Below are 17,731 nucleotides of genomic sequence, written 5' to 3'. Positions count from 1 at the left end.
GTTCAGACGACAGAACAATGAAGGTACTCACCTTGCGCCTGATGTTCATGCGGATCTTCTTCACGGCAGGGTCGGGATTCTCCAGAATTTCGGTGGTGTGGCGTTGGAGGTCTTCCAGCCGCTTAATGCGAGCATGCCCTTCTTCAACGTATTTCTTCGCCTGGGCTGCAGCCTCCTTCTCCGCAGCCTTCTTTGCAGCTTCCTCCTTCTCACGTTCAGCCCCCTGCTTCTTCTGCGCTGCAGCACGTTCAGCAGCTTGGGCCTTCGCCTTGGCTTGCGCCTCCTCCACCTCCTGCGCCGCCTTCCGCTGTGCCTCCGCAGCCTCTTCCTTCTCCTTTACCTCCTGCAACTCCTGCAGAATTGCAGCACATAACACAAACAGTTAGCTCACCTTGCAGCTCTGCATCAGAAGATACACCAAGACGTCCCCACCTTCTCGCGAGCTTCTTCTTCCCGGCGTACGGCCGCTTCCTCTCGCTCTCTCGCCTCCTCCTCTCGTCGCTGCTCCTGCTCCCGCGCTTGCTGATACGCGCGCAGCTCCTTCTCCACGCTGTCAAGCGCCGACCTCTCCTTGGACCGGATCTGCACACCGAAATAACAACAATACATGATCACTATCTTTTTTCACCTCGCTCTGTTCAACGCCAAGGTGAGTAAGTAGATACCTGCTGCAACTTGGCCGACGCCTCCCTCTCCAGCTGCTGCTGCTCTCTGAGCACGTCCATCTGCTCACCACTCCGCGCAGAGTCCGCGTTCACCCGGCGCAGCTGCGCGTCCGCGTCCTGCCGAGCGCTCTGCAGCGTTTGGCACAGCGCCTTGTACGCGCCGCTGCTGGTCACGGCCTGCACCGCCTTGCGCTCGCACGAGCGCTCCACCTGCTTCACCAGCTCCTGCCGCGACTTGGCCGTGAGCTGCAGCGTCCCCAGCGCCGCCGTCGCCGCGTGGACGCTGCTGTCGCTGGCCGCCAGCCTCGAGTCCGAGCCTTCGCTCACGTCGTCGTCGTCCTCGTCGTCCTCGTCGTCGCTGGACGTCGTAGAACTGTCCGCGCTTGGCGCGCGCAGCCGCCGCCGGCCTGCAGCATCTGCGCGGGGCTTCTCCACGTCCTGCACGTCGTAGTAGCTCGCCGCGGCGGGCTGCTCATCCAGCGCTAAGGCGCCGAGCCTCATGGCGCTCAATATTGATGTCTACAATGGTCCCGATGGGCATTTTGCGACGGCTATTTTGGTATTTTAGTCGGCCCAATTGTCGACACTTGGCGTTTGTATGCGCGCATTTTGGGTACCTCAAAATCCCAAAATGCGTGGCACACACCATTTGAACCGCGAGCTCGAACCGTAACCGCGGGCGCGGACCGCCGACCTCTCCACCATTCATATCGCGCCAAAGGCCTTGTCCGAGCTTCCGCAGCGCACCCGAGCCAAGGCAAAACCACTCGCCTTCTTCCTTTCTTCGTGACCCAGAACAGCGCAATCATGGTAAGCTTCTGCGTCCACGTGCGGCAGCCACAGACAGGTCGATGAGCGGGAGCGGAAAGCAGAGAGAGAGCAGCGGGAGCAATGTGGGCAAGGATGGATGCACAAAAATTGAGCTGGCAACTCAATCCTCATCCAGGCAGCCAGCGGCAGCGGCAGCGAAAGAAAAAAAATTAAAATACAGGATCGACGAGCTACGGACGGACGATGCAGCCACTAGCAGCAGCCACACAATGACCTAAAACTGGTCCGCCCAATGCAACGCGCGCTCTCTCCAGCTCTCAGCGCTCAATTATTGACTACCTGTAGCATGCTGTCAACGACCTTGACAATGGGCCCCACCCAACCAGACAGATCAGCGATGCTAACGAGGTGTTTGTGCTATTGCCGACAGTCTCGTGACCTTCTGCACCCGTCCGCCGCCGAGGAGGCCTCCAAGCACAAGCTTCGCCGCCTCGTACAGGCCCCCAACTCGTACTTCATGGACGTCAAGTGCCCTGGCTGCTTCAACATCACGACCGTGTTCTCACACGCCCAGACCGTCGTGCTGTGCGGCTCGTGCTCGGTGATGCTCTGCCAGCCTACGGGCGGTAAGGCTCGCCTCACGGACGGCTGCCAGTACCGCAAGAAGACGGAGTAAGTTTATTCGTGGACCACTCAGGAGCCGCCCCCGCCTGCGATGGCGGGGAGCAGCAACTAGACGCTCGACGACGCAGGGACGGAGAAAGAACCAAGCAAGAAAGCAAGTTGGCCACGCCCGCTCGGACCTTTTCAGCTCGCACGCCCACTCGCTTCGGCTCGCTCGGGGACTCGATGTGTCTGTGGAGGAGAGGAAGCCGCTCAGTCTTTTTTGGCTGGATGGATCGGGTTGGCACGCTGCATCTTGAGCAAGGAGGTAGCTGCTAACGTGAATCGAGGGACGTAAGAGTTGATTATTTTGCGGGCTTTCATTCGGTTGCCTGGTCGACTGTCAGTCGACGTCGTCGTCTCTTGTGTTGGTGGTGCTCTGTCCTGACGGTCGGCCCTGCTCGGCATGTTGGATACGCGTTTGATGCTCATCACAAAATAGGGTCCCCCACCTAGTGACGAGACCGGCCTCCATAATGGGGGAGAGATCAGAGTTGCACAAGGTTCTTGTTTTTTCTTTTGTTTTTTTCTTTGTTATCACTTCACCCTAGTGCTGGTCGGGCGTCATCTCATCTCCACGTCCAGCTTGCCGTGTTTGCCATACCTTTCTGCATTGCATATACAAAACGCCCTGAGCTGCACACGAGCGGCCACCGCTCACTATCTGCTCGCCAGCCGGAAGAGCTACCCACACTCACGCCCGGCCCCTTATGTTCAATTAACTTTTCTCCATGGAGCCGTCGTCTCGCTCGTCTGCGCGCCGCTTGTCGGTTGCTTCAACTCGGCTGAACAGCGCATTGCTTGCACATTTACGCGTGGATAGCAGTTCTATCCTTTTCCGCCACGAGCCACGTGCTGTCGTCCTCCAGGTCCAGACGCTCAGCAAGCGCCATGATGGATCCGGTCTCCAGCAAGTACGACACGAGTTTGTCGTTAGCATTCACCATCTCGTCCAGCACGTCGACATTGACCTCATCTTCCAGCGTGGCCTCCTCTTCATCGCCAGGGGTGGTCGCGCCGCCGTCTTCCTCCTCTTCGTTCGATCCGGTTGAGCCGTTCTCCGAGGCGGAGTCGTCTGCATCATGCCGTCGACGCCTATTTCCTCCCCCTCCACCGCCTCCGGACTTTGTCGACGAAGCCTCATCCGACGACGAGTTATCCTGCTGCTGGCCCTTTTGTTGCTGGTTCTGCTTTGATCCCTTCCCGTTGCTCGGAGCCGCCTTCTGACCGCGGAGGAGCGCCGCCTTGCGCTCCTTGGTACGCTGCCGCTTCTTTTGACGCTTGCTACGCTTCGAAGCCTGGCGTGCCTGCTTCTCGTTTGTCTCCTTCTCCGTCTCCTCCTTCCAAAGGCTCTCCTGATACTTGAGGTGGAATACCGTGCAGTCGCAGTTCTTGCACACGTTACACTTGCACTCCGCGCAGAAGAATGTGTCGTTCGAGTGTTTCGAGAACGGTCCAAGGCAGATAGCACACGTAACGAAGTGCTGCTGCCAGATGCGCGACGCCCGCTTCGCCACCGTAGCCGACTTGTGTGATACCAAGGTCTCTATGTTCGCGGAAGCCATGAGGCTTGCGTACGGATTGGGGGAGTCCGTACGCTTCGCCTCCAGCTCCCCGACCTGAAGAATGCGTTCCAAGCCTTCTAGCGCCATCATTACCATGCTTGTCTCCTCCAGGAGATTGCCTAGAATCTGAATACAGCCCTGATTCACGAGATACTCGATCTGACTATCCGAACCGCACGACGTGGCGTTAAGGACTACCCAGCAAGCTTCGCTCTTCACCTCGGCATCAGTCGTGTCCGACGCCGCAAGTCCCATCAACGAAGGAATGCAGCCAGAGTCAAGCACGCACTGGATTTGGTCGACGGTACCGGCGGCGATGTTTGACAGGGTCCAGCATGCCTCCTTCTGGATCTCACGGTTCGAGTGTGCGATTAATCTCCGCAGCGACGGCACGGCGCCACACTCAATTATGTGCTGCGTGTAGTCGTGGTCATCTTCAGCGCACACAATGTTCCCAATCGCGCGAAGGGCTGGCTTCGTCACTCGCCAGGACGAGTGACTCAGGAGCTCAACCAGCCGGAAGCACACGTCGGAGTCCACCACAGCCTGAATGTGAGTGCTCGGCCCATCGCACAAGTGCGAGAACGCCCAGCACACGTGACTCAGAATCTCAGTGTCCGTGCTGGTAAGCATCTTAGCCAGGTACGGCAGAATGAGCCCGATGTCAAACACTGGCCGCGGCTGGCCATCACACAGGTTGCTGATCGTCCACGTCAAGATACGAAGCAGCGACAGACGGTCCCACGAGGTCTTCTTAAGGTTGTTCACCAGCGGCGTCAGCGCACCGGCACTCAGCACAAGGTCCCTCGTCGCAGCGCCTTCGCCGGCCAAGTTTCCCAGAACCCACACGGACTGCTCCAGCACCTACTCGAGCCACCACCGCAACGTACACCACAACCTCAGCAACCAGCCCACAACGCGGCGAGACGAGGAGAGGGGAGGAGACCAATCCTCGTATTGACCTCATGCCTACCTCTTCATTGGTCGAGTCCAGCAAGGACACGAGAGTGGGGATCACGCCATTCTGAAGCAGCACGGACGTGTTGTCCGTGGCCCCCGCAGCGATGTTCGTAAGCGCCCACAGCGCTTCAACTTGCAGCGTCGGTCGGTCTCTCAGACGCAGCCACTTGATGAGTCGCGGCGTCCAGTTCTTCTCCAGCATCTTCCGTATCGACACACGAAAGCTCTAGTCAGTACGACGGCGACCGCATAGTACAATAGGCCAAGCTACCCTTTACCTGACGGATCAGCAGATCGCGCTCCGACGACAGCAAGACGCGCAACTTCTTGGCCGCTTCAAGTTGGACGTCTGCGTCCTCCGAGTTGAGGCCCGCGTCAATCTGGTTCAGGTCTCCCTGGAACGTGGGCGAGGCCGCGAGGGCCGAGCCCGCGGAGGTCCCATCCAGTCCATTGCCCCCCAGGGTGCCGCCGGCCAGGCTGCTGAGACTGCCGTTGGCCAGCAGACTGGCCCCGTGCGAGAGGTGGTGGTGGTGGTGGTGGCCGTGCGAGTGCAGCGAGAACTGCGGCGGCTGCGCGGGGGCCGCGACGCCAGGCTTGCCAGCGCCTCCCATGTGGTGGATCGTGGTGGTCGTGGACGTCACGAGCGTGGCGTTGCCCCCGCGGTGCGTGGCCTGGTGGTGGTGCACGATGTCGCCGTTCTCGGCGCGGTGGGCGCTGGACGTGGCCTTCTTGAGCGACAGATTGGCCTGCGACAAGGTGCTGGGCAGCGCCGCCACGGCTGCGGCCGTGAGCTCCGCCACGTCGGTGGGGGACAGGAACGCTTTCTGGCTGCTGCTCGCCTTGAACGAGCCGCTCATCCGCTCCGAGCGCTGGTCGGAGCGTGCAATAACGTCGAGGGGGCGCCTTCTACGAGCGCACTCTGCCTGCTACACACACGATCACAGAGAGGCTTAGACGGCTGGTCGGCGCGCGGCGGATACGCGGCGGATCGCGGCGAGACCGACACGAGGCGAAGGCCAGATCGCGCCTGCAGCCCGCAGTCGGCTCGGCCGAGCGGGAACCCGCCCACAGCAGCTGGGAGCAGCCGCGCAACGCACCTCCTTTAAGACCCCAGAGGCCGCTTTGAGCTCCTCGGCGTCTTCTTCTCTTTGGTCGCGGGGTCGCCGGGCCGCTAATTCCCACGAGATAGCGCAATTCGTAGCGGTTTATCTAATACGTACCTTTGACCTATGATGATATATATAGGGATACTTTGCCGCTACAAATTATATGTAGACGTTGAAGCATATGCATGGACGTATATAAAGATATACGGGTCCTAGGTCATTTGCTTGTCAGCGGCGACTTGAAGGAAGGACCGAGGTCTCGTCAGTGCGAGCCCGTGCCCGGAGGCGGATGAGTGAGGGCTGAGACCAGAGATCCATGTGATGCGGTGCGTGTGGGGGCGTTTATCTTGGCCGCAGTATCGCGTCCCGAAAAAATGTGCGAGGAGACCATACTCTTCAGAAGTCATTGGACCGGTCCAGAGCACAGTTCGCCGTTGGGTCAACGCTGCATTTCTGCCAGCTCGCTTCCACAAATGCATGGAGCGAAAGAGAAGGCGCCAATGCCGTCGGAAGCTCTCGCAAGGGGGGAACTTGGGCGGCGTTGTGGCATTGTGGTGCTCGCCCTGCTCTCGACGAAGTGAACCCATGTCGGAAACGAATGGCTACAGGTACCATCTTTTGAGCACACCCGACAGATTGTCCTAGGGAAACAACATCTTATGAGCTTGAAGCGATGCGATCAGCAAGATGTACCTTTGCAGCCGCTGCTACGTGTAGTCTGTCCATTTACAACCGCTGTTGGCTGGGACGGCGACAGCTCAAAACTGTTGCAGATTGTGGCCCAGACAAGTCGGAAAGCATCGATCTCATCGTCGGACAGACTGCTACGAGCTCTCGGTATTGACACAGCGGACAGCAGCAGCGCAAGCGAGGGGGGGGGTCCTGGTTGCTGGAGATGTGTCTCTGGAAACCTGGAACCGACTTGCTCAGCTTGACGCGCTGCCTCGTGGGCTTGAGCTCCGCCAGTTGCTGTGGGATGACGGCAACGTCTGGATCGTGGAGCCTGCGATTGAAGACCCCCACGAAGTCGCGGAGAGCTACTGCAGGCGTGTACTCGGCCGCACGTTAGGACGGAACTTCGTTGACACTGGGCACAAGAAACTCACTGGATGTCGCTCGGACGGCACCCGAGTGACCGGGCCGTCCGAAGCGGCGTGCCGGGAATACAGGTACCGCAAGGAATCTCTTACAGTTCCTGGGTGACGGTGATCATCGAGGTGCTGCACAGGCAATCGTGGAGTCAGGTCTACCCGAAGGTGGAAATGTACCGACGGCTTCCAGGCGTTCAGTACGTCTTCTCTGTGAAGATGTCCGAGCAGCTCAGCTGCTGGTCGTACGAGCTCTACGATGTTGGGGGTGGCGTTCCCCCTTTGCTGGACCAGGCTGCGCGTCACTCGTTCGACATCAGAACAACGCAAGCTGAGGATCTCAATGTGGCTGAGTTGGAGTCGAGGCGCGTTCTGGGGCTTGCCCACGGAGATCCGTTGTCACAAGACGTCCCTGAGACTGTTAGAATCGACGTGCTCCAGCTCGCAATGGACGTTTTCAACAGCGTGTGAGCGTTGGCTGCTACTGTAGCGAAGCCAACAGTTTTCACGTGTTCTCAGTCATCAATTTATCATTCTTAGTGTTCACGAGCGTACTGTTATCCCGAACACAGGATTCGAAGCTCTCGGCTGCATTATTCAAGAAAAAATCTGGCAGGTAATGGCGCGTAAATAAATAAATGCATTCCAGACTACTCTGCTGCTACTCGTACGGTGTGCTCAGTAGCCAACTTAGGGATGAGAACGAGTAGTTCCCAAAACGGCTCATTCAAAGTGCCCACATCTATGCTCAAGTAAGATAAACGAACGCGTTTGGGCTTGGCGCAAGGTGTACAGCTTGAAACATCAAGAACCTGAAGATATTTTAGTCAAACGGCTCATCCGCCCGAGCGGTGCACGCACAGCTGCCGAGACGTCATCGTCCCGAAGAGAGCAGAGCCTCCGGCGCTCCAGCTGCCGTTCGCGACGGCATGCTTGATGTCCACCACCGGCATGGACGCGCCAGCCACACTCAGCGACGTTGGCTCCGGGCCACGGGCTTCGCGGTGGTTAGCGACGTTCCACAACATCACACGCTCGACATCTTGCGACCACGAGGCTACCACAGAGGTGCCGTCAGCCTCCGACCACATCGCCGACCGGGACAAGACGGACGCCGCCTTGTGGCCCCCAAACTCCACTCGTGGTGCCAGCTGCCCTCCCCCAACCGTTCGAAGGTCGAACACGCTGTGTTTTGTCGGAGTAGCTCGTGACGACATCACTACTTGGCCCGGGTGCAGCTGGTTCGACGCTAGCGAGAAGCATGCCTGGTCACTCGGCACGTGCGAAAACGGCGTTGCAGCGACTGATCCATTGCCCACCGGTCCATTAGCGGTGGGCGGAGCATCTGCAACACTTCTCCACACCGAAAGCCCGCGGAATGTGGCTGCTGCGAGCCCCTCGGTATACGGTCCGTCGTGGTTGCAAAATAATTTAATAGAGTGCACGGGCTGCCGTTCGGGGAGTGAAAAGCTCTTGACGATCGCCTGGTCGCCTGCAAACGATTTTCTCATGTCGTACTTGACCACAGTGCCGTCTTGAAACCCACAGAACATTGCATAGGGGTCCGATTCGCTAAAGCTGCAGGACCAGCCCTGGCGCCGGCCTGGGGGGAGTGCCACCTGCGCCGCCACCTTCTTGTCTTGAATGCTGGTCAAAACAAGCTTGCCATCAAACGCGACAGTAAGCACTAATCGACCGGACGAGTGAATGACGAGATCGCGCACGTCTGACGTGTGTATAGGCACTTGCATTCTGCGCCTCGGATCCTGAGTGACCAGCAACAATATGCCATGAGAACCTTCAGCCAGCTTCTCCCCAACGCACACGAAGTCGCACGCCCGATTAATGCTGAATACGCGAGCACTTAACAGCGGCACGTCGAACAGCGGCTTGTACTTGCCTATCCTCGCGGTGAAGGCATCGTGAATTGGCTGTGGTGATGTCGGCGATGTAAATGAAACAACTGGTCCAGGTGTGCGTCGTATTTGCTGAGGTTGGGCCGAATATGGAGGCGGAGTTTGCGACTGCGAAACTTGCACTGCAGCTTGTCTAGCTGGGGGAGTTGTAGCCACATTAGCACTCGCGACAGTCACTTGGTTAGTTGGGGGAGTCATGGTCACGCCATTAGCACTCGTTGCAACGGCTTGGCCGCCCCGCTTCGCCTGGCTTGCCGCATAGGCGCGATCATATCGGTCCAGCCTTGTCTGCATATTGGCCACTCCATGTCTGTAATTTGCCAGTGACTGCTTCATCGTAATGGACTCCTTGGTCTTTGCATCCAGCAGCTTCTTGAGCGTCGCGACTTCCGTCTCCAGTCTCGTGCTCTTCTTCTTCTCCTCTTCATACTTCACCGTCATATCTTCCAGCCCGGAGTTGTCCACGACCGCTACATGGTCCGAGAACAAGGGGCAAATGTCCGTGCGCCGCAATGGCGCGCTGCAGTTGGGACACGTCCTCTTCTCGTTGATCCAGCGCTCGATGCACTTCTTGCCGAACAAGTGGCCGCAGCGCAGCGCCACGAGGCGGTGCCGCCCCACGATGGTGCAGTCCTCGCAGCAGATGGTGCACTCCGTGGGCTCTGCCTTCGTCTCCACGAGCGGCCGCTTGCGCTTCCGGGACGCGGCGCTGGGGTCCTCCAGTAGTCTGCGGGCCGCTGCCGCCACTTCCGCCGCCGCCTCCGCCTCCGTGAGGATCTGGATGTCGTCGTCGTCGTCGTCTGCGACCGTCTGCACTGCACCAGCAGACGCAGACGCAGCAGCGGCAGCTGGAGGCGACGACGTGAGGTTGACCACCGACGCCGCGGAAGAAGAAGGCCACGGCGACGCGTCGGACGCCGAAAACTCACTCTCACTCACGCTCTCGTTGTCACTATCGCTCCTGCTGCCGTCGCTGTCGCCGGCGAAGAAGGCGTCCTCATCGTCGGAGCTAGCGCCGCCAAACAGCGTCTCGACACCGCGCGGCATCAGTCTGGTTATAAAGCTGAGTAAGAGTTGGTCCGAGTAAATATAGTCCGACACAAACTATTTTTGATCACGATCTATTTTTCATTTCTGAAGCCAAAAACAAGTTGACAAGCATGGGGCTGCGCAGTCGGCAGCGCCGCCTTGCCGGTGTCACTCGCGAGGACGCGTACGACCCCGAGTCCACTAGCTTGCGCTCGCAGTCGCTGGAAGGTCGGAGGTTATTTGCTGGGGGAATCACAACGCGCAAGACCCAGAGCACTGACCCAATTTGTTGTGTGTTTTCAATCGACAGAGCACCTCCGAGCGTCCATCGACGATGTGGACGCCTTCAATTTGATGTGGAAGGTGCGCACGTTGCCTCTTTCTCTTTGAAGATGACACAGTACTAACTTGTTGCCATTGCACAGAGCACCGTGGGCTATGCCGGCCTCGTGCTGGCCGGATACGAAGCCATCTTGATGTACCAGCTGCTAACGGGCAGCTCGCCCACGAGCCGCCTGCCGCTGTGCCTCGTGCTCAAGCTTGTGGCCTTCGCCAGCATCCTAAGTACGCGCGAGTACGTGCGCACGGGCCGCAGCTCGAATCTCGGCCAGAGCCTCTTCTTCTCGGGCAGCTACGTGCTCATCTGGCTGTGCTGCTCGGCGCTGCTGCATCTGAGCTTCTCGGCCGTGGAGGCCTCACCGCTCTGCATCCTGTACTTCCTGGCCAGCTTCGGCGTGCTCCGACTCATCGGAGACAACACCAAGGCCGAGGTGGCGCGAGCGCAGCAGCTCGAGAAGCTCCAGCGCCTCGTAGGCCTGATGTAGCCATCTCTGGAAGATTAGTGTAGGTTTGATAACCGTACTTAGTGTGACTAGTCAATTTTCAAACGTTTGAACTTCATTTCTCGAACGTCAACGCAGCGGTCAAAGGCAACAGCTCTGCTGCTGCCTTGTCTGCGTGTCTGGAGCTCGCCACGATGGCGGACCGCTTGATCCACCAGCGCGTGTTCAAAGTGTCCAAGGAGCTGAACCGACTGGTACGCTTTGCACGCTACAACTCGCTCTACAGCGCGCGTTATTCAATGCGCAAGGCCAATGCTTGCTCACCCGCTGTTACTTCTACAGGATATGTTGTGCGAGCAGCACCGCCGCCACATCGGCCACCGCGACGGCCAGCCGGACTGGGAGCAGCCACGCACGCCTGCCGGCAAGGCCAACGCGCGACACCAGACCACGCCAGCGTTCTTCGCGTGGAACCAAGAGCCTCAGCAGAGATCGCAGTCGACATGGCAACCCCAGACGCCGCAGGTACGTTAGCTGTGCAGTGTTGTTGAGGTCGTTACTTAAAAGTCATGAGGTTGACTGTAATTTGCTGCAGAAGGTGGCGCGGACGTTGGACATGACGCCGACGAGAGGGCGGGGAACGGAGGATGACGCAGAGCCTGCGCCGGAGAGGTCGCCCTTTGAGAGATCGAGGGAGGAAGAACGCGAGTCAGCTGCGGTGCTGCCGCCGCCTTCCGACCACGTGGAAGATGAAGGTATGGACGAGGATACGGCTATCGAGGTCGACGGTGAGGACAGGTCCGAGGAGGAGGAGCAGGCTGTCGACGGAGTGAGGTCTGTGGCTGTTAGCCCTGCCAAAGAAGATATCCTGGACCGAGTGGCCCCTTCAAGTTCTGCTGCTTCCGCAGTGCAGACGCGGGCTTCAAACCCGTCGCTGACTGTGGATGCGCATTCGTCGTCCTACCGTCCGCCTTCGAGTCCGCGGTACAGACATGGACGACGACTTCTCGAGAGCGATGTCGCTGTGCCATCATCGTGTTCCCAGGGATATGCAGCTGGGGTGACTACGGAGCAGGCGGATCGCTACAGGATGAGCCGGTCGAGCGGCAAGAGGTTCCGGTCTCCGGCTAAGCCTACGTTGTTGTGGGACGATCTCTGCAACAGCTACATCCATCAGAGCGGAGGTAACAGCACCAACAGCACTAGTCAAAACGCCCCCAGCTTTTCGCACAAGCGCCTGGCGCGTTCTGCTGCCGAACGAACGTTTGGCGGTTCTTCCGTATTTCGGACGCTCAACATGGACACGTACGCCTGGCCTCGATCTGGTGAGCGCCGACATGTTTTGTCTGGGCCCGAGGCCATGGACGTTGCTAACCGAGCGATGCGCGAGTTTCTCGGGGAACGCGACCAAGAATCAAAGCAATCCGAGCCACCTGTGCAGCCTCGACAACGCACCGCTCAACACGGCAGTGTGGTGCCGGCCGCTGAAGCTGTTGAAGACGTGGCTAGTGCTTCAGGCAGCGGCAACAAGAAGAGCAAGAGAGTGTCTTTCGGCGGCAACAGTACGTATCCGCAGCCTCGAACTCTTCCGGTACTCGCCGACAAAACGACACAGACAGACGACTCGCTTCTGACAGCTCGAAACGCCAGAAAGCAGAGACCTGACGCCCCCAATGCTTCTCAGCGCTCGCCAGCCCGCTGTCCTGCGTGTGATACAACTGTCGGTGACTCCGAGCGCCCAAGAAAAGTACCAAGAGGTCCTGAAGATACTTCAGCCCAGGGTCCCCAACACAACTTCCGGCGTAGTAGCAGCAGCTTCAGCCAGCATTTGACAAACCCGATCTTACTGAACCCGCGATACCCACCGGAGCCTACGACCTTCCGCGGGAGGTCGACGTACTCTTCTGCATTCAATGGCAGATTGGCGTGGCGATAGCGCTCGGGCTAAAGCGCATTAAAACCTAGTAAGCGGTGTCCCTATGAATGATGTTGCATTTCAACGCAAAGAATGGTTCCCAAAAATACTCCTCCATCTTGAAAGCAAGCTTCCCCAGCGAGACGTAGCTCTTGAAGTGCCATTGGAATCGACATGGCGACTGTGGAAGAGCTGCTGGGTCTTGAGGATTCAAGGAAGCAACAGTTAGTGCGGATTTACCCCAAGTATGTCCGCCTACGCCAAGGCAGCGAGATCCGCTACCGACTGAAGCTCACGCGACCGCCATCGAAGGTAACATGACAAGCAAGTTTGTCCTGAGATGAAATGCAACAGCTAACATTTCACGTGCAGGGCAAGGCCGTGACGATCCACGTGCGGGTGATCATGAACAAGATTGGCATCACGGCGTCACCGACACAGCTCGTTGTCACGTCCAAGAACTGGAGACAAACCCGCGAGGTTACAGTCACGAGCTCGGTGGACTCGGAGTTGCGCACTTTTCAAATTCACCACAAGATTAATGAGACGTACGACGAGGTCTACAACGCCACAGCGCTGCTGCCTTCACTGTTCGTCTCTGTGCTGCAGAAGGAGGCCACCTTCCTCTTCGGCTTTGGTTGCGGCAATGACGGACGATTGGGCACGAACGGGGACAGCAGCATAACGACACCAACGCCATTTTCCAGTCGGTGGCTGCATCCTCTGCAGCTTGCATGCGGCAAGGCTCACTCGGCCATCGTGGACGTGTACTCCAATCTGTACTGCTTCGGCTTGGGCGAGAATGGGCAACTGGGGCAGGGTGAAGACAACTTGGAGTCATCGGAAGAACCGGTGCGTATTCTTCAGCTCACGTCGACGTGCGTGCAGTTCGTGGCATGCGGGGCCAACCATACACTTTGCATGAGCGTCGATGGGCGAGTCTACGCCTGGGGCGACAACAGCTTTGGGCAGCTAGGAATGGGCACCAAGTCCGCGCTGCCCGTGGGAACTCCGTATCGAGTGGAGAAGCTGGTGAGCGTTCGAGGAATCGCTTGCGGGGGCGGGCAGTCCTTCATCTTGACGAAGAACAATGTGTTGGCGTCCGGTAGTAACGTTGCGGGGCAGCTTGGAATGGGCGACCGCATCGACCGGACCAGCTTCGAGCACATCCCGTTCTTTCGCAAGGTGGTTGGAACAATCGATCCACTAGCTGAATCAAGCCCCGAATCATGGCCTGAGGTGGACCCCACACCAGAAGACGTTGAGTTATCCTGTGGGGTGTATCACGCGCTGGCACTCAGTGGGTCTCGCGTGTACTCTTGGGGCATTGGCGACGATGGGCGCTTGGGACACGGAGACCACGAAAGCCGCTTGGTTCCGACGCTCATTAACTCGCTTAAAGACACACCGGTGGCAGTTGTTGCGTGCGGAGGAAGCCACAGCGGCGTCGTGACCACCAGCGGAGACGTCTTCACGTGGGGCAGCGGCTCGCAGGGCCAGCTTGGACTTGGCAAAACTCGCTCACGATGTGTACCAACTCGCGTACGGGTATTGCAGGACGTGGGAGTCACTCAGCTTGCATTCGGGGAGTGGCATTCCATGGCACTATGCGAGAATGGCACTTTGTTTGCTTGGGGGTTCGGCGAGGAAGGACAGTTGGGACTTCCTGATGAAGATCTGGAGCCTACTCGACGAGTAGCCTTGCTCCCCGTAGTAGTTCACGCGCTCTCAGGAACGGGAGCTACAATGATATCGTGCGGAGGATCGCACACGTTCGTCGTAACTGTGCAGGAAAATCGTCGGCAACAACTCGCCCAAATGCACCGACGAGCATCGCAGCTGAACGTGCAGCAAGAAGAGCTGCGGTTAGCAGCAATTACCACTCTCGGGCGCCGCTTATCCCGAAGAATGACCTATGAGCGCCACGCAAGTGATCGAGCTATTGCCAAGGAGAAACTCCAGTCGCAACAACAACAAGCCAAGAAGAAAGCCGACTCGTTTGTGCGCAAATGCAACAGCGCGCGTCGAGCAGAGCCATTGCCCCATCCAGTGGACCCGGCTGTGGTCGAGTCATTTTCGTGGAAGTCGCGCCCTCTGTCGTCCCGGTTGTCAGTGCGCAACGCGTTTCGTCAGCAGAACCGCGAGATGGAGGACTGGCGGGAGTCCATGGCGCCTCCCGATGTGCTTCCTCCGAGAACACGGAGCAGATTGGGTGTGTCACCACGTCTTCTTCGACTGAGCGAGCAAGTCGGTCGCCGTAGGAAGCCAGCAGAGAACCCTGCCGACACTCAAGCCGTCGCCGACGCGGTGGACGCTGCGACAGCGAACTGCTTGCGTCTTGGCAGCATGGGCTACTGCATGGAGTCCGGAAGCCCCAAAGCATCCGCTCGGCACGACCAAAGTGACGAGGACGACGACGCTCTGCACATTACGGAGATCGCCGACGGTCTGCGAGTCGAAACCACTGCTGGTCTTGGTGGCGGTGATGGGTCGAACGACGACGACTATGACGAAGACAGCGACGACGAGATCTCGCTGTTCCCTACGAGTGGTAGATACCGCAGCTGCCAGGCCATGGAGACCGACATCCGAACCAGACACTCACACTAGCATAGCCTATCGACGGGTGAATGGATAGCATAGATTAGTTAGGCGACGGTCTCACCTTATTCTTCGTCACGTCAAATGGCTTCACACCTGCTCCTCTCTTCGTCGCGATAGAACTCGGACAGTCGAATCTCGAGCCGCGCCGGCTCCACTGGGGGCAAGCTGCCGACGTTTGCGATAACCTCCGGCGGGATCGGGGCGTACGCGGGCACCCCACTCACTCGAGCGAACTTGCAGACGTTGGCCATTGCGCCAACCGACATGGCCCCCAGCGGGTCAATGGGCAGAGGTGGGGCCGCACTGGGGGAGGTCAACAGGGCTCTCGGGGGACGCGAGGGGGCAACCCCCCCTGCAGCTCCAGCTTGGGCAGGCTGAGAGCCGCACACCTGCTGCTTCTTCCATTGGTAGTAGTCCGAGAACGGGCCGCCGGGCTTCAGGAAGGCGAAGTCCGGGTTGTCGCGCTCCCGCTGCCTAGCGGTGGCTTCGAACGCGTCTCCGTTGCGGGCCACGAACTCCACGAGGCGGTCAATGCGGTTCCGCACCTCGGGCGGGAGGTTGCCCATTGCCACGGGCTCTGGAGCGGCCGCGAACCTGCTGCCGGGCACTGGAGCATTGGCCTGGATCGGTGGCGGACGGAACGGCACACCTGGTACGGCCGGCCCCGAGGCGAATGGCGCACCGTTCGTCGCGCCTTGAGCGCGCGCAGCAGCTGCGATGGAGGCCAGACGCGCCGCCTCCTTGGCCTGTGCGATGCGCGCCTGGAACTGCTGCTCCAGCTGCGCCGAGGACATCGGCGGACCGCTCATGTTGCTACAATAATGCGAATGCGAATGTACCACATACGGGGTACTGTATCTAGGATAGCTGTAGGAATGGGTAGGTGTATTTATAGGTTGGCAGTTGAAGTCGCTTCTCGTCTCTTCACTTCAACTTTGACTTGACCGTCCGCTCTACTACATGTAGTTAGAAGTTGCGCCCGTTGCACTGGTTGTCGCTGCCGCTCCACTCGCAGAACCAGAGCAGGCCGCAGAAACCCTGCTGGCTGAAGAGCTGGCAGAAGGGCTGCGTGCGAGGCGCGCGCGGCTGGATCGGGGCCGAGCTCGCCGGAGCGGCGGTGGTCGCAGCAGGGCTCGTCGTTGCCGGAGACGAAGTGGCAGGCGCCGACGTTGTAGCGGACGAGTCCGGGGCTGTGTACGCTGTCAACTGGATGCGGTAGTCGCCCGAGCAGTACTCGAAGGGCGCGGACGCCGTGATAGTCGCGCAGTCGGTCTGCGTGGTCGGGCCCTCGCTCGAGATGTTCGAAGGCTTCTCGTAGCACGTGCGAATCGACGAGAGGCTGTTGTTGCCGTCCACCGACGAGCACAACACGATAACGTCGTGGTCGTACAGCGCCTCGATCTCCGCCAGCGTCGTCTGCGGCGTGGCCTGGGCCGCCCACTTGTTGATCTGCTCGGTGGCGGAGCTCAAACGCTCGGCCGTGTTGAGCGTGGCCGTGAAGTACGTGACCGCAGCCGACATGAAGTCGTCCCCGTCGGCGTGGTAGCACAAGCCGCGCTTCTGGAACTCGTGGTCGTAGATCTCGCACAGCGTGTCGTAGGTCGACTCCTGCGTGGCGTCCACCCACTTGTCGCCCATGGTGGCGAGGAGGTCGCTCTCGAGCAGCGCAAACTCGGCCGCGTCGTACGGCTGGTTGGTGACCGTCGAGTTCGGGTTGCAGCAGCTCACGTAGCCGTCGTTGCAGTTGGGCCACAGGCCGTGGATCGTCAGCTCGCTCTTGGCTCGACTGGCCACGCAGCTCGTGCCGTTCGGGTACACGTCGACGTTCTGGTGCGAGATGGTCTCGTCATAGCCCTTGAGCAGGTCGCGGCAGAACTGCGGCACAAAGAGCTGCTCCAGCACGAGGTAGTCGAAGTCGCCGGGCGTCTCGGTCTTGGCCAGGCAGTCGGCGGCGGAAGTCAGGCACGTCTTGGACGGCGCCGAGCAGATATCCACACACTCGGCGGTGGGGTTGGTGGAGGACCAACCGCCGGCGTAGTTGGTGGCAGTACCGCCGATAGCCTGGAAGTCGGCGGCAAGAAGCGTGGAGGCGAGGAGAGCAGTGGCAAAGCTAGTGCGCATGACTGTCGTCTAGAGCTCGTCGGGTACTCGGGGACAGTGAGTGCGAGGAGGCAAATTCCGTTATGAGCTTCTCGGGTTGGTGATATGCCGATGTTGATGGTTGGCAGGCAGACGCATGCAGCGCGGATCTATCGCCATCGTGCATCCGCGCTCATGGGTCAAGCAAGCAACGAGGGCGCGGTCCTTGAAGCGAGTCCTTGCACGCGCGTGAAATCAACGGAGTTGTCCGGTCGTCTCCAGTCTCCGGTCGCGTTGACCAGCGAGACTCGCTGCGAGTGCCCCAAGGTTTCCCTGTCTCTGGCTTTCACGGCGCGAAGTCCGTTGACACGCACCCCACAAGGACGAGGCAAAGAGGGCGAATGAGAGGGAACCCTCATCAATTGCCCGCAGTGCAAGATACACCTGACAAGTATGCGCGAAAACCTGGCCGATGCATGTTCGCAAGGCGCCATCAAGACACTGGTTGGTGTCCGTCGCAGAGCCAACCGGGTCATCGACAACGCGACGCCTGTATCTCCCTATGCCGGCGCTACGTGCACGTCGAGA

General features: G+C 59.3%; 7 protein-coding genes across 7 annotated transcripts; 3 read left to right on the top strand and 4 right to left on the bottom strand.

Annotated features, from left to right (window-relative positions):
• The first annotated feature begins 1,394 nt into the window (after positions 1–1,394).
• Positions 1,395–2,408, top strand: PHYSODRAFT_285418 (hypothetical protein). Its single transcript, XM_009524883.1, has 2 exons — positions 1,395–1,475; positions 1,867–2,408. Exons 1-2 carry the CDS (start codon positions 1,473–1,475, stop codon positions 2,110–2,112), a joined length of 249 nt encoding a protein of 82 aa, XP_009523178.1. The 5' UTR covers positions 1,395–1,472; the 3' UTR covers positions 2,113–2,408.
• Positions 2,409–2,908: 500 nt separating this feature from the next.
• Positions 2,909–5,481, bottom strand: PHYSODRAFT_328562 (hypothetical protein; the record flags this gene model as incomplete). Its single annotated transcript, XM_009524882.1, has 3 exons — positions 2,909–4,528; positions 4,638–4,826; positions 4,903–5,481. 3 exons carry the CDS (start codon positions 5,479–5,481, stop codon positions 2,909–2,911), a joined length of 2,388 nt encoding a protein of 795 aa, XP_009523177.1.
• Positions 5,482–6,839: 1,358 nt separating this feature from the next.
• Positions 6,840–7,289, top strand: PHYSODRAFT_328561 (hypothetical protein; the record flags this gene model as incomplete). The annotated part of the gene is made up of 1 exon (XM_009524881.1): positions 6,840–7,289. One exon carries the CDS (start codon positions 6,840–6,842, stop codon positions 7,287–7,289), a length of 450 nt encoding a protein of 149 aa, XP_009523176.1.
• A 368-nt stretch (positions 7,290–7,657) lies between these two features.
• PHYSODRAFT_438975 (hypothetical protein) lies at positions 7,658–8,599 on the bottom strand (the record flags this gene model as incomplete). Its single annotated transcript, XM_009524880.1, has 1 exon — positions 7,658–8,599. A coding segment is annotated over one exon (942 nt), but the record flags the coding sequence as incomplete, so codon positions are not given.
• A 2,140-nt stretch (positions 8,600–10,739) lies between these two features.
• PHYSODRAFT_442857 (hypothetical protein) lies at positions 10,740–14,233 on the top strand (the record flags this gene model as incomplete). The annotated part of the gene is made up of 6 exons (XM_009524879.1): positions 10,740–10,799; positions 10,888–11,070; positions 11,141–12,347; positions 12,651–12,772; positions 12,833–13,648; positions 14,051–14,233. Coding segments are annotated over 6 exons (2,571 nt in total), but the record flags the coding sequence as incomplete, so codon positions are not given.
• A 908-nt stretch (positions 14,234–15,141) lies between these two features.
• On the bottom strand, positions 15,142–15,858 carry PHYSODRAFT_494165 (hypothetical protein; the record flags this gene model as incomplete). Its single annotated transcript, XM_009524878.1, has 1 exon — positions 15,142–15,858. One exon carries the CDS (start codon positions 15,856–15,858, stop codon positions 15,142–15,144), a length of 717 nt encoding a protein of 238 aa, XP_009523173.1.
• A 172-nt stretch (positions 15,859–16,030) lies between these two features.
• PHYSODRAFT_489197 (hypothetical protein) lies at positions 16,031–17,185 on the bottom strand (the record flags this gene model as incomplete). Its single annotated transcript, XM_009524877.1, has 2 exons — positions 16,031–16,166; positions 16,233–17,185. 2 exons carry the CDS (start codon positions 17,183–17,185, stop codon positions 16,031–16,033), a joined length of 1,089 nt encoding a protein of 362 aa, XP_009523172.1.
• Positions 17,186–17,731: the final 546 nt, after the last annotated feature.

The sequence above is a fragment of the Phytophthora sojae genome, assembly GCF_000149755.1.
Source record: "Phytophthora sojae unplaced genomic scaffold PHYSOscaffold_3, whole genome shotgun sequence".
NCBI lineage: Eukaryota > Oomycota > Peronosporomycetes > Peronosporales > Peronosporaceae > Phytophthora > Phytophthora sojae.
The sequence above is the reverse complement of the archived record's forward strand: the minus strand, read 5'-3'. Positions and strand labels throughout refer to the sequence as shown.